We start from the raw sequence: 24,685 nt of genomic DNA, 5'->3' as shown, positions 1-24,685 counted from the left end.
AAGGACACTCATATCAGTTGGTGTGCAACCTAGATCTTGTAAGATATGTAGCTTTTACCTCTGGCACCAAAGAGTACCCATACTTGCAATGTCAGCAACAATGCATTTACCATACTCATTTGCACTGCCCTTGCCTCGAAAATAGTATCACTGGGTAGTATTTGGAAGCTTATTTTGTTGATGCGTATACTAAAACTGTCTTGGGAATTTACATGGGACTTTTGGGTCTATTAGTCACGTACTTTTTGAGAATACTGTATTTACGGGAAAAGGTAGATACTGAAACTTCTGTGTAACCTGCTTTAATTTGATGTAGAAAAAGTACAGACAGAAGGCTGATACTCTGAAGTTCACCAGTGTGGCTGACAGTTCTCAGATCAAGCATGCCAAGAAAAGCCAGGAACTGCAGAGTGATGTGAGTCCTTGACAGAATTTGTATCTTTCCCAGTAGCTTACTCATAATGTGGTCATTCCTGAGATATGTGGACTGGGCTGGTGGTGGAAGAGAACCCAATCCTGAAACCTCTCAATAGATGAAATTTCTTGAGATTTATTTCTAAGGGGTCTTATTTGTTTATTTGATTAATTCTCTCATTAATTCTCTGAACTAGAACAATAACCAAAATCAAACCCCAGTGGGAATGGAAATAGACATGTGAGGTTTCTGATAAATTACGTCAGAGGCTGGCGGGGGAGTGGGAGGGTGCCTCTACAAGACAGTCTTGGTGACAAACGTCTGTGTGGTGCAGGCTGGATCCAAGTATGGCTGAAGTGTGTTCATGAAAGTATAACTGGGTGTTCCAGAGACATTAGTGTCATCTGCAAGACAATTGGTTATCCATGAGGTAGTAAAAGTGAGGAAGGAAGCTGGAGGGAAAACACAGTATTCCCAGCTGATCCTCAAGTGGTGCTTCAAAGCGAGGTAGACATTACCACAGGACTGATATACATCCATCCCAGGTTCTGTGTTTCTCTCCACTGAGGGCCCTGTCAGACTACTTAAAGCTACATCAGCCTTGTGAGACCACACACGTTATTCAGCTGTTGCTTTTAAAGTACTTTACTTACTTTACTAAAGTACTTCACTTTTTGATTCGATGATTTAGTAAAATGCTAAAATAGGCATATTTTCCCAAACTGGGTGCCTTCAGAATGCTCCCTATTCTTCTTTGGGGCTGGGCAACCCTGGCAGACAGATTAGGATAGCTTATAATTTAATAGAATAGAATAGACTATTTCAGTTGGAAGGGACCTACAAAGGTCATTCAGTTCCACTGCCCAACCACTTCAAGGCTGAGATGGTACCTCAGGATTCCTTGGAAGGACTTAGCTGACAGCAGCTCACTTTTAAGTTTCCAAAAGAAAGGGAACCTGTTGTTAAAATTGCTTAACAACTAAATTTGGAACAGTAGTTACTTGCCAAGCTTTTTTAAAATTACTTTTAATATGTTGTGCCTTGAAATGAAGATACTGTCAGCTTCTCAGTTGTTATGTGAATGAAGCATTATTGCTTCTTGATTGGTCTTTTCCAGGAAGCTACCATGTTTGCTTTTTTTTTGCTCCTCTGCTTCAGTAAAAACCTGGCATTTACTTGGATGAGTGTTGTGTGCTCACAGATGACACCATACTGAATCAGAGGAGAATGCTGGTCTCCTGACTCCTGTTACTTATTTCCTATGTACTGGACAGCGCTGCCTTTCTGTATTTGTGCTGAAGTCAGAATAGTAACCACGGATTTAGAGCTTTATAGTAGAGACATTTTTTTATCTTTTTCTGTGAGATGTAAGAAATGTAACATTTTGTGAAATGGAACATCTTTTCATTGCTTTTTAACATCTCCTCCAACAGCTTTATGGGCTACTGAAACAGAGCAGTTCATTTCTCTGTTGATGTTGCCCTGGGATATAAAATGGAGACATTTGCTACTTGGATCATAAAAGGTCCTTGATATTTTCATTTAAAGTTGGAATATTAGTCCTCACTGGAGTATTAGCAGTCAGCTAATTACATTTAAGTCACAAATTTTCTCTGCAGATTCAATTGCTTAGTGTTCTTAATTTCATGCCTAAAATTCACTGTTTCTGCATCCTATTAAAGACTTTCATTCCACCTAAAAAGTAGCTGTAGTTTAATATTGGATGTATTCTTGCATACATTTTGTACAGAGTATGAATTACTGACAGCTTTATAGCCAGTTAAGTAGGTAAATTTAGGAAAGAGAATTAAAGTATCCTGATAAGTATGGTGTTTCACTGTTTCCCTGAAATTTAACCATGAGTAATTTGGTCAACCTGACTCTGTGTCAGCTTCCAAATTCATATTTGGCAAAAAAAGTCATGATGCTAAAGACTGACTCACCAAGTAAATTACCCTAACAAATCCTTGAATATTTGGGGTGTTTTAATCAGTATTCCTTCAGTATTAAACATGGACTACTGCTTGTTAACCATGCTTTACTTTCTATGTACAGGTTGCCTACAGGTCAGGAAAAGAGCATTTTCTTCATCAGTACACCATCAGCAAAGATGATCCTGTCTTCATACTGGCCAAAGCAAATGCTGCCAATATCAGTGAGGTACTGTGTAAGACAGAGGTTTGGATTCCCTCACTCCTGTGAATAGTTACAGCTGCTGTTGAAATGTTTGTTCTGTGGGTAAAAGTTAAGTTCTTTCTCTGAGAAGTTCCAAATGTTTTAGATGTAAAAACGTTATAGCTAAATTTGATTACTTGCTCTTAATGAAACACTAGTCACATCTGTTGTTCTAAAGACTTGTTGCTTTTAGAGTTTGAAGCTGTGTATTTTCCACATAAGTAGATTTCCCAGATGAGTGGCACATTGACAGTTTCACTGGAACCAGTGAGATAATGGGGTTACGGTGCCCTCAGTTACAGTATGTAAGTGAAGACACCAGGATCTGATCCTTAGACAGATAGTTTCTGGGCATGGAGTGTATTCTGGTCTGATGTTACTTCAGAGCTTTCATTGTGACTATAGAACAAACAGAATATATTGATAGTAATAAAGAGGCTGTGGTATTTTCATCTCTTTAGAAACTCTACAAGAGTAGCTGGGAGAAGCAGAAGGAAAAAGGATTTGTGCTTCGTTTGGATGCTTTGTCATTCTTGACAGCTAAGGCAAAGAAGGATCTGGCAAGTGATGTGAGTATGGACTCTATGAGCTTCCTTATTCTTAGGACAGCTGACAGTCCACGTTGCTACCAGGTGTTAGGGATATGTCACATACATCTCAGTGCCCTGAGCCACCCTCACTCAATTTGTGCTAAGGATTGGCATTCCATAATTAGTCAGAAAGTTTGCTCTGAGCAATTCAGAGTTTTTCCCCACATGCTGACTGTGTTTTCCTATTCTCATTTTGACCTGAGGGTGAATTTTAGAACTCAAAATGAAGTGAAAATCTCCTGTGAAACATCATAACTAAATACATCTGTGACTGGCCAGAAAATACGTGAAAGAACCGTCTGAACTCAGTGCTTAAAGAATGTTGGTTTTCCTAGAAAGAAACAAAAAGAAAAGATTTCTTACAGCTTTTTGTGAACATATTATTATTTAGAAAAAGTTTATTTATAAACACTTACTAATTTCTAAGGCATTCCAGTTCTCTTTTGCAAATGGACTTCTTTCTTGCTTGTATCAAAGACCAAGAATGTCACAGCTCTGGTAGACCATTGCTTTACTACTCGCAGAGCTGTCAGTTTGGCAGCTTAGATCGTTTACTCACAGTCTATTTTTTTCTTCACAGATTAAATATAAGGAAGGTTATGAGAAGATGAAGGGTAAGCTGATTGGAGTAAAAGCTGTGGAGGAAGATTCACAGATGGCTCATTCCCTTCAAATGTCAAAGTTGCAAAGCGATCTGGAGTACAAGAAGGCATTTGAGGACACAAAGAATCAGTTCCAGGTCTCCATGGATATGGTTAACCTTGTCCATGCCAAAAAGGCTCAGAACTTGGCCACAGATAGAGGGTACAAGACAGCTCTCCATCACTACACAGCCCTGCCTACTGACATGAAAGTGGCATGGGCCAAGTGGGCCTACGGATTGCAAAGTGATGTAAGTCCAGAGCTGAATTTATTTCAGTACCTTTTCATTCAACCCCTTCAGACACTTAGGGCTGAATTTCTTCAGATGTTTATGCTTTTAATGCCATGACGTATTTATGCACCTAATTTTTCAACTATTAAACAGTTAATGTTAAAACAGTAAATATTAACCACTTACTTGCTCAAGAGATATAAAGCCTACTCAAAGCCTACTTCAAATGTTAATAAAACACTAGGATTCATATATGTTGTACAGGTTTTTTTTACCTAATGTGAAGGGAGGTTAAATAATTTAGTGATAAAAGTGGTGATACAATTCCATATAGAGACCACATGCCCAACAGTAACCATCAGATGAACTGTCTGGTACTGTAAATGGTTACTATAAATTAGACTTCCTGTTCTGAGGTTTTAAATCAGAACTTTTCAAGGAGACTAAGATAGATATGTGTATAGGTCTTGTTGAGGTATAGGTGCTGAAAACCTTCTGGCTTCTTTGAGAAACATAGCTGTAGTGCTCGTGTGAGCTTTTGGAATTCAGTAGGCTGTTGGTAGAAGAGGTTTTGTGAGGAAAGTGTGAAGTACTCCTGTACTCAGCCTCCTTAAAGACACATGGAAAAAACAAAACATAATGCTTTCCCTCCAGTACAACAAAAGGATAGGGATTGGGAAATGCTACCGTTTTCTTATCATTGCAAATCATTAATGATATTTGCAACAGTGCACTATGTACAACAGAACCAAAGTTTTTGACACCTTAGAATAAAAATTACAAATGACAGTAAGGTGTAGACCGCTTCTAAAAATTACCTTGCAAAACATATTGCACAAATGCCGGTGAGTCCAAATACTTCTGTTTCATTCTGTAATTTTTTTGCTTTCCTTGCAACTGTGCAATAGTGAATAAAACAAAAGCAGGCACTAATTTGACTTGGTTGTTGTTCCTGAGATGTCTGAATCCTTTAATGGCATTTTAAGTGTATGAACACCAACAATAGGATTTTTTTTTTCTTTGTCAGAACCAATACAGAGCAGATTTGAACTGGATGAAAGGAGCTGGATGGATAGCCACTGGGTCATTAAATGTGGAGCAGGCTAAGAAGGCAGGAGAACTCATTAGTGAGGTGAGATTTCATGACAGCATGTAACAGAATTTGCTGCATAATGCGTGCAAAAAGTCTGTATAAAATTAAAATAATTTCCACTCAAAGGGGAAAGAAAAAGGCATACCACATGAAAGACCTCAAAACCAGGGATAGGACTGGTAATTAGAGGGAAACCAGATACCAAACACACACCAGTAGGAGTCTATATAGCCTTTGCAAAAACAAAGTAGGTGACAAATGATATTATGAATAATAATGGCAATCAAACAGTGCTCAATTGCTACCCACTAACCTACCTTTTTAATGAAGCAAAACAGGAGAGATGATGAAAAGATGCAGTCATTGGACCCAGAACCTTTTTTTGTACCTTCTTGCTCCTTTTCATATATATTCATGTTAGCTATTGAAATTAATATAGATATCTCTATCTGCAGCTATCTATTGGCCCAGGTAGTTTTCATCCTTATTTTTCCCTATAACCAGTATCACTTAGAGGAAAAGGAAGGCTCTAGAATCCTTTGTGTCAGACCCATGAGGCCTTCAGAGGAGGTTCTGGTGGAAATGGTTGAAAGTTTCGTAGTATTCTGGTTCTGTTATTTCAGAGGGAGTCCTACTGGCCAAATCTGCTGCAGTAGGAGACTCAGTCCTGTGATTTTTTAGATAACCACGGGTGATGAAGGAATAATCTGTCCATTCACTCAGTGAGAATAACAGCATAACCACTAGTGTCTCAGAAAAATATGGTAATCCTTTCACGTCTGCCTGATTGCTAACACTATGTTTTCCCTGTGTAATCATCTACAATGAAGAAGGGGGATTTTTTTAGACACAATAAACTAGATCCTCAGCTAGTGTAAAGCAAGGTAGCTTCATAAAAGCCAGTCCAGCAGTGCCAGCTGGAACAGTCTTGGAATCTGTATAGGTATACCATTTTGATGTTAGAATAGTAAAAACTGCCAAGTAGAAATTTGACCTGCTAGGTTGTTCATGTCAACCTTTTTGTGAGTACTAAATAATTTTAGATGGCTATGAGCCTTCTCCTTTCTTACATACACACAGTGACTAGCCCTGGTAGTAATGGTAAAAAGCAATTGCCAGAATATAGTTTCTAGAAAATTTACGTAGAGATGTTCTGGTCAACCCTTATTTGTCTCTAAAGCTGATCAGGACAAAATATAAACTGCTTTTGTCCCCAGTGAAACTTAGCAAGACCGGTCATTTTTTAAGAGATTTCTTTCTGAAACCAAAAAATTGCTCATAAGCTTGTAATACCTTTAAAGTGGTAATGTGTTTTACATTGGTGTTTTGAGTCCCCAAAGAATCAAGATGTTGCCTCAAATAAACTTATGTGGATCACAAGCTCAATGTAAAAGAGAATGACATGCCTTTAGACTCGAACACTGAGATAAAAACAATATCCAGAAGAGCCATGAAATGCTTATTGACTTGGGAGTTCATCACAGGCATTGGGAAAATTTAGTATGCACTATGTAGAGAAGAGATAAGAGTGTTGATGGGTTTAGGACAACTTATGCAGGAAGGGAAGCTTTTAGTGACCTGGTGATATGGAAAGTGTTGTTTTGCCATCAAATAGCCTTCATCTTAATTATGCATATATAACAAGACCTCTCAAAAGCTACTATGGGTCCTTTCGAGCAAGCAGAATTAATATAATTATCCAGAAGATATACCATTACAATTAGGCACAGTGTTAATGGCTGCAGAGATTTAATATAGGTGTTAGGAGGAAACCTAAACCCTGAAACAATAAGTTAAACAATTGCTATTATTAACACATGACAACTGTATATAATATCTTGCTTAAAGAAACCATAAATAAAAAATATAATCAGTCATACTGTATTTGAAGTAATCTGAAAAAGATTTTAAGATCCTGAGTTCTGGAGTATTTAGGTAGGCAGAATCTCATTTTGAAATGTTTTCCTTATATTTATGGAGAAATTCTTTAATATTAATCGGCAAAAGGTTATTGTTAAATTGAAACAAATATTAATCTGAAAGTACCTAGGACATAAAGATGAGGAAAGAGGAATAATAATTATGTTCACAAATTCACTCTAATCTCCAGCAACCTATGATTTTTCTCTTTCAAATAGCATGAAAGAGCAGCACAAAATTCACAGCTTTGATCTTTTTCTGCTCAACAGAAGAAGTACCGTCAGCATCCATATGCTTTGAAGTTTACCAGTATTAAAGACACTCCTGAGATGATCCAGGCTAGAATTAGTTATAACCAGGCTGTGGATGTAAGTTATAATGTATATACATTATGATTATAAGAGTGGTATCCTCTTTGAACGACCTGATTGAAGCACTGGCTTTCTCTCTCTCTCTTTCTCTGAGATTATCCCTGGGAACCATGAAATTTCTGTGTTCTGGTGTGGTGCATCTCACAAAAAGCATGTTTCTAACTTGGAATGGGAAGTCGTAGAGATCCCACTGAAATGAATGAGACTTTCATGTAAAAAGGGATTTCTGTCCAATTTTTATTTTCCAGAAGTAAAATTTAGGAGTAAGACTGACCTTTGACCTTCAGAGACTTTTGGCCATTTGAGATTCATTGAGGAAGAACACATTTGGGGTTCTTTCTCCTTTTCAAACAGACCTTTCAAATTTCAGTTTCTGCATATTCTTTGGAAACAAACTGTAAGTCAGCATGACAAGGAAGAAAAAATAAACTATTTCAAGCTGTCATCCTGCTGAGAGAGAAATCCAGGAGGGGGAAACTTAAAGGGAAGAATTGAGGCTGTTTGGTGTTTAAACATGTTTATTTTTAATAGAAGAGCGATTTAAAAATATTGTAGACTTAACTGGGATAATACAGAAGTGAATAATAAGCAAAAGTCACTCAAAAAAGACAAGTTTCAAACATGAGAGGAGGTTTTATTGTGAAAATAGATATTTTTAAAGTGAAGAAGATGAAAGACTTTGTGTAAAACACATGCTATTGTAATACGTATAGTGTCTATGCCTTTGGTTTAATTAATAAGATCCAAAAGGCTTACATCTCAGGCAGGATAAATATAAGTCATTTTGTTCCACTGAGCCACAGTCAAAATCAGTCTGCTGCTCTACTTCTTCACACATGGAGTTCTCATTAATTTCCCTCTTAGGGAGCTGCAATACAAGTGGACCTACTTGCTAAAGAAAGTGGCAGCAGGGTGAAATGGAGAGGTTCTTTCTAATGTAGAGGATCTCAAAGCCTCACAGAGAAATAATAGCCTTGGAAAGGCAAGTTGGGTGGTCAAGATGTGGGTCATATCTAAAGACCCAAAAAATGATGGTGGCTATCTGTACTCACCTGAAAATTATGTCAATGTAAGAAGAAACTAAGCTAGGAAAGGAAAATAATGTGGAAGAGGTGAACTCTGCATAGCCATTGTAGGGGAAGTTCCAGCTAACTGCACAGAACAACTCATACCTGTCTGCAGACTCACCTGAAAATTATGTCAATGTAAGAAGAAACTAAGCTAGGAAAGGAAAATAATGTGGAAGAGGTGAACTCTGCATAGCCATTGTAGGGGAAGTTCCAGCTAACTGCACAGAACAACTCATACCTGTCTGCAGACATCAGGGAGCTTGTTAGTCCTGAGCCAGCCCTGTATTCTGCCTCCAAGGTAGCCCACATAAACTCCTGTTTTATGATGGGATCAGTCCACTTCTGAGGGTTTTTTAATCTCTTTCCACTGACTATTGAGTACCCTCTTGCAACTAGGGCTGGAAATAACTTTGGAGGAATCGTATAGGTAATTAATATCATATTTGTCTGGTAAAAATGAACAACTTTGGAGAGATGTGTTTGGGGAACTTCATCTCCCCAGATTTCTGTGGAATTCCAAAGTGTTGATGGGCCACCTGTGGCTGCATACCTGTTAATAAATGCTGTTCATTCTCCCTTTCGCTATTCACATATGTTGGAGGTCATCAAATTAATATTCCAATATCTGAATTTTCATATACATTGATTTATACACTCAAAACTTCAAGGAGCTCCTCTTTAGTTGATAGATGTGTCAGACTCCCAGAGCTTTTTGACTAATACAATGGCTTGTATTTATTAATGCTGCTGTCACTTTTCTATAGTCTTTGCTTTCCATAAACTTGTTTATTAATGTTTTTGTCTGAACTAGTGACTGGACATGTAGCGAGTACTTTTTTTTTTTAATCTTTTTTTTTTTTTTTTCTCCTCTCAGAGGCTGTACAAGGAGCATGGAGAGAGTGTAAAGCATCAATATACACCAACGACAGATCTTCCTGAAATTCTTCAGGCCAAATTAAATGCTATGAATATCAGTGAGGTATAAATCTGACCTTTAATGCTTTAAAAAAAAAAAAGTGAAAAAGTTGATAGTGCTTTGCTATTTGTCCTACACAGGAAATGAGGCTAAATTTCTTTCCTTTCCCCAGATATGATCATTATATAGTCTAAATGTTTCTGAATATAAGAAATCAATCTTCTTATAAGTTAGAAAGATTAAGAACGAAAAAATACATTTTAATAACATGTTGTAGTCAGAGTCCAACTCAGCCTCACACAGGGCACCAATTGCTGCAACACAGGCAGGCTAGTAGGCTGCAACAAGGTTTTTACTATCAGTCAGATTCTCCTGCCCGTGCTGTTTCACCTTCCTCCAGAGGTCAGACCACACTGCTCCTCCTCCATCAAGCCCCCTCTCCTAGACTCCTCAGTGCTATTTAACCACTTAGCAGGAACAAGATACAGCTGCACATCATCCAGGTCAATCAACCCACTGCCTCTGAGGCAAAGCCACAGCTGCACGTTATCAATGCTGATCAACCCACTGCCTTCACTCCTCTACAATAATGGACATTTGTCATGTGATTATTCCTGTTGTGTATTGATAGTTTCATTTATATGAGCCCTCTGCATTAGAATAGAATTAAACTGATGTGTAACATTGCTAGGGTAGCAATAATGCTGCAGTGTCAACCCTCTGAACAGCAACTCTGCTTTATTCCTGTTTCCTGCTTCCTAGATTCGCTATAAGGAGTCCTGGGGAAAGATGAAAGATGGTGGCTATCAACTGAAACTAGATGCCATTCCCTTCCAGGCAGCAAAAGCTTCGGGTGAAATCATAAGTGATGTATGTGAACTTACTGCTGATACTGTCCAGTAGTATATGCCAGTCACTCCAGACTGTTTCTGCTCTGCTGAGTGACTCTGGATGGAAGCAGCATGTCCAGCCAACTCACATCTGAGAGACATCTGGCCTCAGTCTAGTTAGTTGGGCTTTTGGAGATGCAGACATAATGAAGTGCTGTTGGTAACTAAGCAAAGGAAGGTTTGCTAAAACAACAAAATCTGTCAGCTTTGCTAATAAACTTACCTGCTGTAGTGACTCAACAATCTCAGGGATTTTTTAGGAGCTGTCGGCCACTGTTGGCTAGGTAAGCTTTGAAAGAGAGAGCTTATTCAGGGGATTCTACCCTTCAGGGTTTGTCTTGAGTGTCCTTTAAAGGTTGTAGAAATATACAGATTTCAAGCATAGGAGCCCAGTTGTTCTGACTTTGCTAGAATGCTGATGGAGAGAGGCTCCTCAGAGGCTAATTTTGAGCACCTGCACTGGGTTCTTATCTTTCACCACCTGTGCAATAGCAGGTAACTAACCCAAGCTATTTGTAGGTGTTCATTGGTGGGTTTTTTTGTGCTTTTCTCTAAATAGGATAAAATATTAAAATGTTTGCACAGGTGAGGTCTTCCTAGCATCCACTAAAGTTTCATTCAGATTTATTATCATATTAAGTATAGCCAGCATTTATTGTCCGTAGCTTGCTTTCTGTAATGTGAAAACCCTTTTATTCACGTTTTAACAATCTGACTAATGCTTCTCTTCACTCCTATTCACATTTCTATTCTTATTTCCTTTTTAGCACAAGTATAAGGAGGCATTTCAGAAAATGAAAGGACAGATGGTTGGCTCACGAGGCTTGGATGGTGATATTCATATTGCTCATTCAGTCCACGCTGCATTGCTACAGAGTGATGTAAGTACAAGAAAGATGTGGGCATTTTGGAATTGGCTAAGAGCGAGTAGCTCCTCATGAATGATGCACTTAGCTGTGGACTAGCTTACTGTTTAAAACTTGGGTCTTTCTCTCCCACTTGATACAATCATGATATTCTTACCATTCTTTTACATTATTTACAGTAACATTAATATGACAATAAAAGAAGACTGTGCATTCTTGTACAATCCCCTGCTGCATACCACTGTTGCCTAGCATAGAATATTTTACTCCGTAAAAGTATCACTCAGGGGCAGGTCTAATTGAGAATTAGTAGTGGTCTTTGTACAGAAATAAATTAAATTTAGCAGAGATACGAAGTTATTCAGTGATTATTTTCAGTTTACTGTTTTCCTGAAAGGCTAAAGGATGGATGAGTTTATGAATGAGTTTATGGATTTTCAAGTTGGAATTTTTTGGTTGGGGAATGGTTCCAACTTGGTCTTGGGATAGGGTAAGAATCGCATCATTTGTTCATTGCCTATAGGAATCGTAACTATGCAGTGCATTTTGAACACTGTGGCTTGTTCGAGAAAGTAGTGAAATACTTGTCTGACTTCAAGAACATAAATAATCTAAGATCTACTTATATTCTTGCCAAAACTGTCCATAGTGAGCCCGATTGTGGATATAGATGGGAGAGTGTTCACTTTTAGTAAGTGCTGGGCTTGTACTGGGATTCTTTCTTATGCGATGGTATGCTTAGACATACAGGTAACAACAAGTGTCTGAAGAATTCATCCATCTATCAGGTTACTCTAAATTAGTTTGAAGATTGTCAATAACTCTGGAAGCTCATAATCTGGATGAACAGCCTGAACATCTCAAATTTGCATAAACTGATAGGGAAATGTCATGTTCAAGAAGTTCTTTGAAGATTTCTACACCTTTCTTTTTCTGGATGGAGACAAGAAGTCTAAAAAACCCCACCACTAAAAATGACATTTAAAAATATGAAATTAAACTGGCCAAATCAATGGAGACCAACAAATATTTTGAGTGAGGATATGTACTAATTCTGATATAAATATGGCAATTTGCATTTTATCCTTGGGTAGTAGCTTCATGTTTTTGTTGTGCTTTCTAGAAATGCAGTGAGTTGTAATTTCATTTATCAGTTTGGTAATTTTATAGATTCAATGTATCCAGTTTTAACAAAAAGAATTATAAATAATATCTTATCTTAATTGAATATAATGTAGGTGGCTACTATTTTGATGAAGGATGGGCTGCCATGTATTCTAGTTATAAGTATTGATCATTCACAGTGTTCTTAAACAAGTTAGGGAACTTTTAAAAAGAATAATTTATACTGGAAAATGGGGGAAATATGGAGAATGCCTCTTCGATCAAAACCTGAATTCTAATTACCATGCTGTGATATCTATGCGATCTGTTTTTAATTTGATAGGTGAAATATAAGCAAGGTTTTGAGGATACAAAGACTCACTTCCACCTGCCACTGGATATGATAAACTTGGTACATGCCAGGAAAGCCCAGTCTTTGGTCAGCGAACAAGAATACAGACAGCTGCTACATCAGTACACTCCTTTGACTGATGATGTGAGATTGCGGTGTGCCAAGAATGCATACAAACTACAGAGCGAGGTAACTGCAAAACATCCCAGTGATATTTCCCTGTTGGTCCCAATGCAAGACAGTTCTGTTCCAAACCATGGCACTGTGTATTTAAGCAGCAGCTGAGGGATAAGAAATGGCTGTTCCCCTGTGATTACATTCAGGAATGAGACATTTTTTTTATTGGGCAGTTGTACAGCAGTGATCACACTATCCTGAGGGGTAAAGTATAGTAGTCATTGATGATCAGGCAGAGCAGTGTTTGCAAGTGAGAATCATTGCACTGTTGGTGAAATACTCTTTTTTAAGGTCTTGCTAACCATGCAAACTGTTTGCTGGCTGCTCTTTGAGTTGGTTTGTATCTGGATGAAATTCATGTGTACCTCCACAAGAAAGATGCCTGCTGTTATAAATCTCATTTGTAAGAGACTTATAAACTCTGGGCCAGGGCATAACCACTGAAATTCTAAGAAGCTCCCTATGTAATCTTGAGTGAAATTAACTAGATAAAGCCTTACAAATTGAAGGGTAGGCTGTGTCTGTAGGCACAGCCTTGAGCAAAGGGCTTTTAATGGATTACATTGCCTCCAGAGACCTCAGGAGGGACTGTATCTTAAAAACATGTCTGACACCAAAATGCTGCTGTATATCAATTTAACTTTTGGAGCCAACAGTCTTAAAGATGGCAGGCTGTGTTCAAACAAGCGTAAACATCAGCTGCCATGGTGCTGCCCTAATTCGGGTAAAAACATGTGTAATCAGAGATTCTGAGGCAGTTTTCCATCCATGACTCATTTTGAGTTGGGGGTGAAATGATGATTGGCAGCAATACATCTGAGTGGAGAATTTACTGTCTTAGCAGCTGGTGCTAGTAGCTGACAAGAGGTGGGGACTACACTCTAGCGTTGTCTGCTCTTACCTTCCGACTCACAAAGGACATTTGCTGTACACAGCACTACAATGCCTTTCAGTCTAGAGATTAGCTTTGGACAGGCCTGGATGGAAGGGGAGCTGTTACTGTTTTCCTAGGTGGCTGAATAAAATGAAGGCATAGTCCATTTCCATTATAAGTGGTTGGCTGAACCAAAATGCCTCATTAACTAAAGCTAGTTCCTCCCTCGGTGAGCAGTAGCAATTTTCACATATCCATCAAGTAGGCAAATCTGTACTTTACTAGTTGTTTGGTCTTTATAGCTTTTTTTTTTGAAGCAGAAAATAAAATGATCCTCCTCACCTTTCTCATCATCAAATGTAATAATATTTGTCACAATGTATCTACCAGTAACTTATTGGTGACTTTTGAAAAAGTAGTATTTACAGTGAGTCACTGATAGGTTTGGTGGTCTGGAAAATATTTTAACAAAGTCTGAACAGTGGCTTAGTGCTATTTTTCCTTGGTGTTCCCTGCTTATTCTATGACTATTTGGAACTGTTAAAAATGAAGGCTGTATGCACATGGACACATACATAAACACAAGAACTTAGGGTAATGTATATGAACTGTCTGTGGTAGATACTGATTTTAATGGATTTATCTGAATACAGTTATTTTGTATTTTTGGATGAATAAATATAGGGCATCTCAAATGCAAACTTGTAATTACTTCTGCTTGGTTTTCCTTAGAATTTATACCGCTCTGACATGAACTTTATGAGAGGAGTTGGATGTATTACTCCAGGGGCCCTAGAGATTGAAGGAAAGAAGAAAGCTTCTGAACTCATCAGCGAGGTAACAAAAGAGGGTTTTGATTTCTCCAGTACAAACAAGAGTTTGCCAGATGTCTTTCTATTAAACTGGGCTGGCTAAGTGACTCACTGAATAATGCTAGGCTCCGTCCCCTCGTGTTTGATCATTCCATTCGTGTCCTAACTGCAGATGGGTGAACCTGATGGAGTTCAAGGTTTTGCAGACTTTGCTAAGTGTTTTCGCAAATCTTTTCTCCTGTGTTTCAAACCCAAGAGGTTGTTATTTTGTTATTTATTTTACAATTAAAATGGTTTTTTCAACTAAAAATAAAGCCGTGCCTATCTCTAAGTACCCTAGACTGTTTCTCCAAAATCGGACTGATCTGTGAATTGCCCAATACATTACGCTGTCCTCATCTCAGCTCCTGCTTTACAGTCTTAGTCTGTTTTCCACTTGCTGCTTTTGTGTGCTACTGTTTTTCTCCCTCTGTAACTGAATTTTTATTTCCTTTTTTGTGTTCTTGTATAGTCTCTCCTACTTTCAAAACTTAGATCTGTTGCCCATATTCATATAGATGTGAAATTAAGAAAAATAAGAGTGCTCTTCCTAGTTGTGTTCTAGTGAACAAATCCCTGCTTGTAGTGATCTTGCAGCTATTTTGCTCACAATGCTGACATAGGACCACAGGTCAGATGCAACCTCATTTTTCTCACAAAAAAAGTTCAGTGGGCTTATACAGCACCTTCTCTCTGGATCGGATTGCCTTTACTGTTAATTCCACTAGCCAGGTTTAATGACACCAAGTAGTGAAATAACCTTATTACTGTACTCAGCATAGCAGCAGTTGGATTTTTTTTTTAACACCTTATTCTTTATTTACTTTTCACTTCCCCTGTGAGACTTAAATGCACCAAATTCAGAGTAACAAAAAGTAAATTAGTCTAATGGTTAATAGACACATACCCTTTGCACAGTAGAGTTTTAAGCACAAGAAGCAGTACTAGACCGCTGGTATTGCAAAAGTCCCTTATCTGACAAGATAATTTAGTTATTCTGTTCAATTTTCTTTGTGTGTGAACTCAGAATAAATATCGTCAGCTACCACATTCCTTCAAGTACACATTGGTGACAGACTCTCCTGGCCTCCTTCATGCAAAATTCAGCAATATGATTGCTAATGAGGTAGGTTCTCCTAACGTGAATCAGAAAATATGCTCTTCAAAATGCAGTGAGCTAGGGATGGAGGAGTGGGAAAGAGACAGCCCTGTTCTGAAAGCAAAATGTATCAAAAAGAAAGCAAGCATCACTTATTTGTGCTTTTTCACAGTTAGATCACATTTTATTATTTCCAAACATTGAATACAATTTTCAATTAAATCTCTTTTAAAAAGCTTAAATAGTACCCATACGATATAGTCCTGTTACCAGGTTTTTTTACGTAAAACAGCCTCAAAAGATCAGGTCTGTGGGGTGTTCTTGAGGGAGCTCATTTGCATAGTATAGTCCACTTTAGAGGGCTCCTAAACAATGCATCACTTTTCTAATTTTTGAAAAAAGGAGATAAACCTCATAGACAAATTAGCAAAATCATCTATATTAACATGAAGAAAAATCCAAGCTAGAAAATATGGCCAGTGCACCAGAAATGCCTACCTTTTTATTTAAAACATGTTCATGATGTCCTTAACATTCTTAAGTCTGCTTTTGGCCTGCTGGGAACATAACAATGCAAGGCTAAGAATGTAGTGAGTTGGCATCACGATATATGCATAAAAATTAATATAAACATTTTTATGCCCAGAAAAACCCCATTACAGTTGCAATGGTACCTTCTTAGCTGGATTTTGTGCTGGCTAATGTAGTTGTCATAACCATGAACAATTTAAGTACTGCTGTTATATTATTGAAACAATAGAGGAAATTAATTGCAATTGTCTTTTTGATCTCTTTCTTAGCGCCTATATAAAGCAGCAGGAGAGGACAGCCAGCATCACTATACACCAACCCTGGGTCTGCCTGAATTTACACGGGCAAAAATAAATGCAGCCAACCTCAGCGATGTAAGAATTTGTTCTGTATTTCTTATACTTATTTGGGATGGAGGTTGAATCGTGCAGTAGCAAGGAAGATGGATAAGTAGACTTTTTAGATCTATTCTATTTATGCTTTCCCTGATTTGATTATAATGATATTTATCTCCATTAGCATATATCCAGTTGTGAGTAAATTAAATCTACATAAAGAACGAGACATGTTTTGTCTGAGTTAGTAGGATTTCCCAAAGATAATTTTAAAAAATCCTTTGATTATGAAGAATGAGGCTGTAACACAGAATAACAAATGAAAGAGGGTTCCTTTGTTTGTTCCTTTGTGCATTTAAAAGTGAAACAGCAATCTACATGTGCCTTTCCTACTTTAGGCAAAATACAAAGAATCTTGGCATAATCTACGTGCTCAAGGCTACAAGCTGACAACGGAAGCACTCCCGTTCCAGACTGCCAGGGCCTCTAGAGAAATTGCCAGTGATGTGAGTTGAATGATTCAACCTTCCTTCTTGCCTAATTTCTGTTAACTTCATGTAAAACATTGTCTAAAGCAGATTTAACTGAATTAAAGCAACTCCATAACCATGTGAGACAAGTGTGAGACAGAATATATTACTTATGAATGAGATTCTTTGTGTGAATTTAAAAGAAAAAAAAAGAAGAGGAAGAATCGCTGCTAATAGGGAACCAAGCTCGGTTAAACATCTTCCAGTGGGAAATAGCTAGTGAATTAAAGTATTTGCAGACAGACAAATCAGAGGGATTCTGCTCCTTTCCAGTCTTTCAGCTCCTCATATTATAAAGTGCCCACTAATTCTGTCCACCCTGCTTTGAGCTGAGTTTCGGAAGTGCTTAATGTTCCCAAATTGACATGAAGTCAGAAGCTGAGTATGAAAATCAGGAGCTGTCTGTCTGGTTAGGAAGTGAAAATCAGTGGAAGCTCTTGTGTCCCCTTGATTTCTGAAATAGAGGAAATGCATCTTCTTACCCATAAAAATATCTTCTAATTTGGATTGTTGTTTGCAAAACACTTAGACATGGTGGTATCCATTTCTCAGAAAGCTAAGTTCATCCCTTCCTCACAAGACATTTAATAAATTCTAGGAAAAAATGACAATTAAGCTGAATTTAGTAGAAGTAGTTTTCATTTTGTGTAGTATTTAGTGGCATGTTTTCTCTCTAATGTGATAAAATATGAATATATTTAATGTGTATTTGTTTTATCAAGCAACTATTTCTAGCTGTAATTTCTAATGTATACTTAACCATATTTTGCAGAGTGCTTTTGGTTACAGCTTCAGATCTGCTCTAAAGGGTACAAGTCCATAATAGAATTACATCCACTTACAACAGATCTGAATTTGGCCCTTCATCTTGGAAGCACTTTATAAACATTAGCTACTGTAATTCAATCCCCACAACTCTCTTGTGTGGCAGATAAGTGTTATTATCCCATTTCAACTACATTATGAACTCTTCAGGGCCCAGGCCTTCCCTTTAAAGTTCCAAGCACCCTGTTGATGCTGTATAAATAATCATTATCATAATCATCGCTATTTCACAGAAAGGATAAATGCAAGATCATAGGGAGAGTCATAGTCCCAGCTAAGATGAGAATGAGGGGTTGCTGGCGGTTATTCTTGTGCTCAGACCACCATCTTAGGCTTCTCAGCATAGTTATTGGTCCAGGAAAACTGAATTTACTCTTTAAAATATCTGGGTGGCATTTGCAAATCTGAAGGCTACAGAGTGCATGATGTTTCTCTTTTCTATAGATTTTTTTCTTCTGTCTTTTGTTTGTTTCTCATGGTTTCTTATTCCTAGCGATAGGAATAAAATTCTATGAGAGATAATAAAAGTACATGATCTGAGGTTAAACATGATCAATACTTTGGGCATATTCAGAGAATGTATTAAGGTGCGCTTAACTTTAATGTTGCAACTCCTGTGGTATTTAAATTTGAGGGCAATGAGAGATTCAGACTATTACTTTCTAGTGCTGCATACCTCGGCTGTTTTTATGGACAGCATAGATGTTTCAGTGGCTTATCCTAAGTTAGTTTGCTAGAGTAGCCAGTCCAAGTTTGGCACTTTTTCACTTTCACCCTTTTTTATTTTTAGTACCAATATAAACACAACTTTGTGACGGAGAGAGGAAAGCACATTGGTGCCAGAAGCATTCTGGATGACACCAGGTTGCTGCATTGCTTGCATGCTGCCAAATTACAGAGTGAACAGGAGTATAAGAAAGGATCCCAAGAAGTGTGGTCTCAATACCATCTGCCCATGGACATGGTGAATCTTGTCCATGCCAGGAAAGCCCAGGCCTTAGCGAGTGATCAAGATTACAGAAAGATACTCCATGAATTTACAGCACTTCCAGAAGACATGAAGATGAAGTGGGCCAAAAGAGCCCACATGCTACAGAGTGAGGTACAGACTTTCCTTCTGTTAACAGCAAAAGGAATTTAGCAATAACAAACCTTTGAGTGACTGACACGGACTGTATATTGACACTGGGCAGTGATTGCTCCTCACATATGGAATATATGTGAATCAGAGGTTCTCGTGTTATGAACCTGATGGAGAATCACTGTGGTCCATGTTACTTGTTCTAGAGCTGAGGGATATACACAGTCCCCTCCCAGCTGTTTGGATCACAGCTAGTCAGTGATTTGACAGCCACTGGTCTGCATGCAGAATTCTTTGAACAGAATATTAAATACTTGGAGGTTGGTTTGGGATATGTTAGAAGGTAATTTGCAAACAGAAACGATCATATCAAATAACCAGTTCCCCAGAAGCGTTTGCAGAAATTGCTCATGCAAATGTAGGCCCAGACAAGCTTTGATGACTGAAAAGATGGAATATCAGCATGGACCACATCCCTGCTCACTTTGCCTTAGCATGTACCTGTGTTCAGGGACAAGCCATTGTCTGTGTGTGCTTTCAAACAGATGTAGATGTTGAGTGTGTGCGTAAAGCTGCATGGATTCGCATAGCTGTATTTTCAAGGACCAGTGTCATTAGCGACTTTGTTAGTGGGAAGCTCTGTTCTGGTGTTCTTTGTTTTGTAAGAGATGAAACTGGATCATTCATCAGGGAAGTGAAAAAGTTTATTTAGAAAGTTATGCTAACTCTTTATAGGTCTTTAGAGAGCTTATCATTTACTGAGCTCAGGATTTTATTGTGAGATAAAGTGATGGGGTATTCGTTGGATTCAGTCAGATCTGATGAGCAGGTATTAACAGATATTCCAGCTGTGAAAATCAGAGCCGCAATCAAAACACTGAAGAGCTTGTGTCCTTTCTTACTCAGTGTATTTGCTATTTGGTATCCCAAATGTAGTCTTCATTGCCAGAACTTTTTTTGGGTATTCTTGGGATGGTATAGAAGCTGTTGCTAGTTCTTTACCTTTCCAACTCCCATTTCTGTCGTCTTCTGTAATGGCTAACAGATGGCATACAGGTAGTTAGATCCAGGAAGGCAGGATTTTTTACTATTTACTGATGTGTGATGGTGGCTCACATGATAGGAAAGTGGCATTTCCAGGGACTTAGTCCTTAGATCCTAAAAGCATATACTTAGGGACAGGATAGGAGGTGAGTAAGAACCTCAGCACTTGGCTCTTTGTCTTTAGACCCCGGAGGTCAGGAATCCAGAGAAATTATGAAGGTGCTTTTTTCTGACACCCTCACTATCTAGTAAAGTACAACATGCTTGAGCTAGCTGGCTGTTACATCCTTCTGCATATAAGGGAAAAAAAACCCCAACCCTGAAAAAAATGGATGATCGATTGAGTTAAAATCACAGTAAGCCACTGTTACTCTGAAGAAGTCAGAATTGTCGGGATTGTGGGTACTTTACTGGCTTTCACTTTCTATTGGGTGTGCCTTGTTTTCTTTACTGGATTAGGAGTTTAAGCAAGCCTTTAATGTGAGTAAAAAGAGAGTAAGGTGTCCGCCTAGAAATGGGGTTAATGAGGAAGCATGCACCAGATAAAATAATTAGTATTCCTGACTTGAACTCACCTCAGAAAATTATTTCAAAAGGGGTTCTTTTACACCCAGTACAAACAGGTTATTACTTACTGCTTTGAGTCATACTAATTCACTCGTGGGGCCTTCTCTTGTAACTTGCATATGATACATTATTTAATTCCTGGTGGAATGAACAAATGCAAACAGTTTGGCTTTACGATGTGATATGTGCATGGCAAATGAAAAAACTCAAAATGTTAATATGAATCAGGGAGTCTTTTTAAAAAACCTTAATAGCTATGGATACAAAAACTGATAGCTAACGATTTTCATTTTTAACAGCATCGCTATAAATCAGACTTGAACTTCATGAAAGGAGTTGGTTGGATGGCTCTGAGATCTCCACAGATAGAAAGTGTAAAGAAGGCTGGAGAGCTCATCAGTGAGGTAACTGATAAATCTTTCATGGGGTAGCACGTCTGTAGGAATTGTTTACCATCAAGGCTCCTCGTTACATGACACTTACGAATGTAGCTTATCATTTCCTTTTGATGTGGGAGCCTGTTTATACAAGGTGTAAGTTACCAAGAAGCAGTATGGGAGATGCAAGTCCACTGTGTGACACCTGCTGAATATTTTCCATTCCGAATGAAACACGAAAGTATAAACAAAACACGTAGCAATAAATAAATGCAGTAAACTCCATTATGAAATTCTAAGCAGGTGGTTATGGAAGGCATATAGAAAGATACAGCATTGACAACCACAGTGAAGGGGCATTTGCCTGCTCAGTATCATGCATTAATGGAGAAAAATTATGAGCTGTCAAAAGTGTAGTGTTCTAAAGCTTTTTGCATGTGAATTTTCAGTTAGAAGTCCTTGCACACACACAAAAAAAGAAGTTTGGTGGCCAGGCACCACAGCAATGATACAGAAGCATCCCCATTCCCTAGCTGTAAGAGCAGCTTAAACTAAATCTGAACAGTACGTTTTTTAAATTGTGGCTTCAGGAAGGTGGCTTTTATGTTTGACTCCAGTCATCACATGCTTGGAATTGATGTATCATAAACAGAAACATCCTGTGTTTTTTTTCCTTTGTTTGTTTTGGTTGCCTTCTCCCTCTCTCAGGTAAAGTACCGTCAGAAGCCAGAAAGTTTGAAGTTCACTGCTGTGGTTGACTCTCCAGATTTGATTCATGCTAAAACCAGCTACCTCCAGTGCAATGATGTAGGTTTCATTTTACTATAAGTGATCTTAACTTTAGTTGTTACTAAAATGCGTAAAATAATTATCTTGACATTGCTTCCAGTATCAATTGCATTCAATGACTTTCAACCCCACAGAGACTGTACAAGGCTGAAGGCTTCGAAGCCAGGCACAGGTACACCCTGCCTCCTGATCATCCAGATTTTATCCGAGCCCGCCAGAATGCACTTCACATCAGTGATGTAAGTAAGCCTTTTACTTTGGGGAGTTGACTTGGTAAACTTGCTTGGGAGTGAAAAACTTTCATGTATATGTAGAAGTCAGGTTCTCTAAGCCCGACTAAATCTAATAAAAGCCAGAGGCTGTGGACAGCCAACATGTTGCTAGGTTTGGGCTGGAGGGATCAGGAAAAGACTGTTGATTTTTCTTTTGAGGAGTAGTTCTGCTTTCCAGAGCAGGAAGCCATTATTAAGGATTTCAGTCTTTCAGTATAGATATTGTTAGTTACAAATTTAAATCTTTTTACTTATGTTTGGGTGGGGAAGGAGGGAGAATCCTCTTTCCTTCCTTCATGAAGGATCCACCTTCATGAAGTCACAACGTCGCAACATGACAACTTATCCCTTAGGTACAGTTGTTATCAACCTGGATACAACTGAATCAGTGAATGGAATTGATTTAAAGGGATTTTGTTTCCACATTATCCCAGACAGAGGCACTCAGACTATTACTAATGTACTGTTCCCTGATTAAATAGCTGTTGTCTTTAACTGTAGGGTCAGAGTGACCTTAGTTTGTAAGAAACTTTGAGTTCCTTGTTTGGTGATAGGTGCTCTATAGGTGAAAGAAACAAATAGGATTTACACTCTTTGAAGTGATAGAGGAGGTAAAAAGGCAAAGGGGTGATTGCACACAAATGAAAGGTCAGCCCTAGACCTTTTAGCAGGGTGTATGGTCATGCTTGCATTGTTTCTACCCAGGCTGGCTTGCAGGATTTCTGGCATCTCAGTTTACCTTAAAATTTAGCACCACCTAGCACCAAATTCACCAGTGAAAGAGAGTAATAGCTTTTAAAATGTGAAGTGGATTTTATGCTTGTTTTCATATGATCACAAACCCCAGAAAGTATGAATCAAAGACTTATAGAAAGCAAATCAATAAAGTCAGAAAGGGACAGCCAAAACCACCAGCTAAGATACCATGACTGCGTAGGAAGACCTGCAGACTGGAAGCTAATTTAAGAAAGCTACTAATGGAACAAGAATCAAATCTAGAGCAGTTTTTCTTCAGGATGTAAATGTATTTCACATCCTCAAAGTCACATTAAATATGTTAGAAACGGCTGTTATTCCATGTGAGTTAATGAAGCCACATGTGGCAGGGGATAGAGACAGGGATCACTTGAAAAGCTTGAAATAACTGGTATTGAAATTATGATGCCACGAAACCCAAGACACTGCAAGTGGATGCATCAAAAGAGAGAATAAGGGCAATATCAATGCAATATTGATGTGACTGATGCATCACAGTTTCTAATAGAAATTAAATCACATCAAAAACAACCACATTCAAGTACAAAAGGAAACCCTGGTGGCACTTTTCAGATGAGGCATTTTATCTTTATGGTGAATAGAAAAGAAGTTGAAGTGCTATAGAACTGGATCAAAACCTTGGAGATGGTACTGATGACTCTTGATACAAATAAGCCCAGTAGGATAAAACATTTATTATTGCAGTTTTGGGACTGCGTTTAAGAAACTGTAGGGGGAAATGACTGTTTTGTTCTTTTCTTTTCAACACAGAAATTGTATAAAACATCTTGGGAACAGACAAGGGCATCTGGCTATGATTTTAGGATTGATGCCATCCCATTCCAGACAGCAAAGGCTTCAAGAGAGATTGCTAGTGATGTAAGAACTGTTCTGTTTCAAACACTTCCCAACCCCCCTTCCTATGCCACCCTCAGCCTGTAAAAATGGGTGAACTCTGACGTAAGTGAACCTTGTTCTGCTTTGGAAAATTGGTGAGCCAATGAAACCAAATGCTGGATAACTGCAAAGATTTCCAACTAAATGCTCCCATTAATAATGTTCAATACCAGGCTCCTCTGTTGCACTTCAAAGGGTTGTTCTTCGGAAGGAGGTATATCATGATATAGTTAAATAAAATAGGTGCTAGGCTATGAATAGTTAAAGCATGGTCTAGAATAAAGCGGGTCACCTTTGAACACAGAAGGCCACAGGTGGCAAGAAAGCTGAAGGATGGAGGAGCTTCACTGCTGGAGCTGTGTATTGGTTGTGCTCAAGAGTGCAGCAATAAGAGGATTCTGATTGCTTTTGAGAGATGAGTGTTTTTGGCTCCCTAAGTCTTTCTACTCCTTTAAAAATTACCACAAAGGGCGTTCTTCTAAAGTGTCTTGTTAGATTAGGAGATGTAGTTTGATATCAAACAAACCCTTGGTCTTTGTGCACTACAGGAAGCATGATTGATAGTTAGGGAGGGTAAGTTATTTCATAACAGAATTTGAAGGCAATCTGAATGTGAAAATGAGATTTACCTCTGCCCTTCCTGCAGTACAAGTACAGAGAAGCCTTCTTGAGAGACAGAGGCCAGCAGATTGGATTCCTGAGTGCAAATGATGATCCCAAAATCAGGCATGTCCTCAGAGTGGGGAAACTCCAGAGTGACAACCAATACAGGAGTGGATATGCCCGAAACAGGGCACAGTTCCAGAGTCACCTCAACCAGCCAGGATTCCTCCATGCTAAGAGAAGCCAGCAGCTTGCAAGCAATGTTAACTACAGGCAGCCTTTTCACCAATACACTTGTGATCCTGAGCAGCTAAACGTGAAGCATGCAAAGCAGGCCTACAAGCTGCAAAGTGATGTAAGTATGGCTGAGCAACACTGTCCTTCCAAGGGCTAGGAGCTGTCTGTGGCGATGTGCTTCGCAGGCCTTACCTATCAACAAAA

The 24,685-nt window shown here is 38.4% G+C and overlaps 1 protein-coding gene across 1 annotated transcript in view; it reads left to right on the top strand.

Moving 5' to 3' along the window:
• LOC119153529 (nebulin related anchoring protein) overlaps nucleotides 1-24,685 on the top strand; it is a 54,151-nt gene that overhangs the window by 26,503 nt on the left and 2,963 nt on the right. Inside the window, exons 21-40 of the mRNA XM_037400123.1 lie at nucleotides 317-415; nucleotides 2,471-2,575; nucleotides 3,052-3,159; nucleotides 3,761-4,072; nucleotides 5,082-5,186; nucleotides 7,337-7,435; nucleotides 9,383-9,487; nucleotides 10,187-10,294; nucleotides 11,082-11,195; nucleotides 12,628-12,825; nucleotides 14,420-14,524; nucleotides 15,566-15,664; nucleotides 16,438-16,542; nucleotides 16,902-17,009; nucleotides 18,649-18,960; nucleotides 20,850-20,954; nucleotides 21,636-21,734; nucleotides 21,851-21,955; nucleotides 23,516-23,623; nucleotides 24,288-24,599. Of these exons, the coding sequence (XP_037256020.1) occupies nucleotides 317-415; nucleotides 2,471-2,575; nucleotides 3,052-3,159; nucleotides 3,761-4,072; nucleotides 5,082-5,186; nucleotides 7,337-7,435; nucleotides 9,383-9,487; nucleotides 10,187-10,294; nucleotides 11,082-11,195; nucleotides 12,628-12,825; nucleotides 14,420-14,524; nucleotides 15,566-15,664; nucleotides 16,438-16,542; nucleotides 16,902-17,009; nucleotides 18,649-18,960; nucleotides 20,850-20,954; nucleotides 21,636-21,734; nucleotides 21,851-21,955; nucleotides 23,516-23,623; nucleotides 24,288-24,599 (2,811 nt within the window). The remainder of the gene's footprint in view (nucleotides 1-316; nucleotides 416-2,470; nucleotides 2,576-3,051; nucleotides 3,160-3,760; nucleotides 4,073-5,081; nucleotides 5,187-7,336; nucleotides 7,436-9,382; nucleotides 9,488-10,186; nucleotides 10,295-11,081; nucleotides 11,196-12,627; nucleotides 12,826-14,419; nucleotides 14,525-15,565; nucleotides 15,665-16,437; nucleotides 16,543-16,901; nucleotides 17,010-18,648; nucleotides 18,961-20,849; nucleotides 20,955-21,635; nucleotides 21,735-21,850; nucleotides 21,956-23,515; nucleotides 23,624-24,287; nucleotides 24,600-24,685) is intronic.

This window comes from Falco rusticolus, chromosome 9 (assembly GCF_015220075.1).
Source record: "Falco rusticolus isolate bFalRus1 chromosome 9, bFalRus1.pri, whole genome shotgun sequence".
Taxonomy (NCBI): domain Eukaryota; kingdom Metazoa; phylum Chordata; class Aves; order Falconiformes; family Falconidae; genus Falco; species Falco rusticolus.
This window is presented reverse-complemented; position numbering and strand designations above follow the sequence as displayed.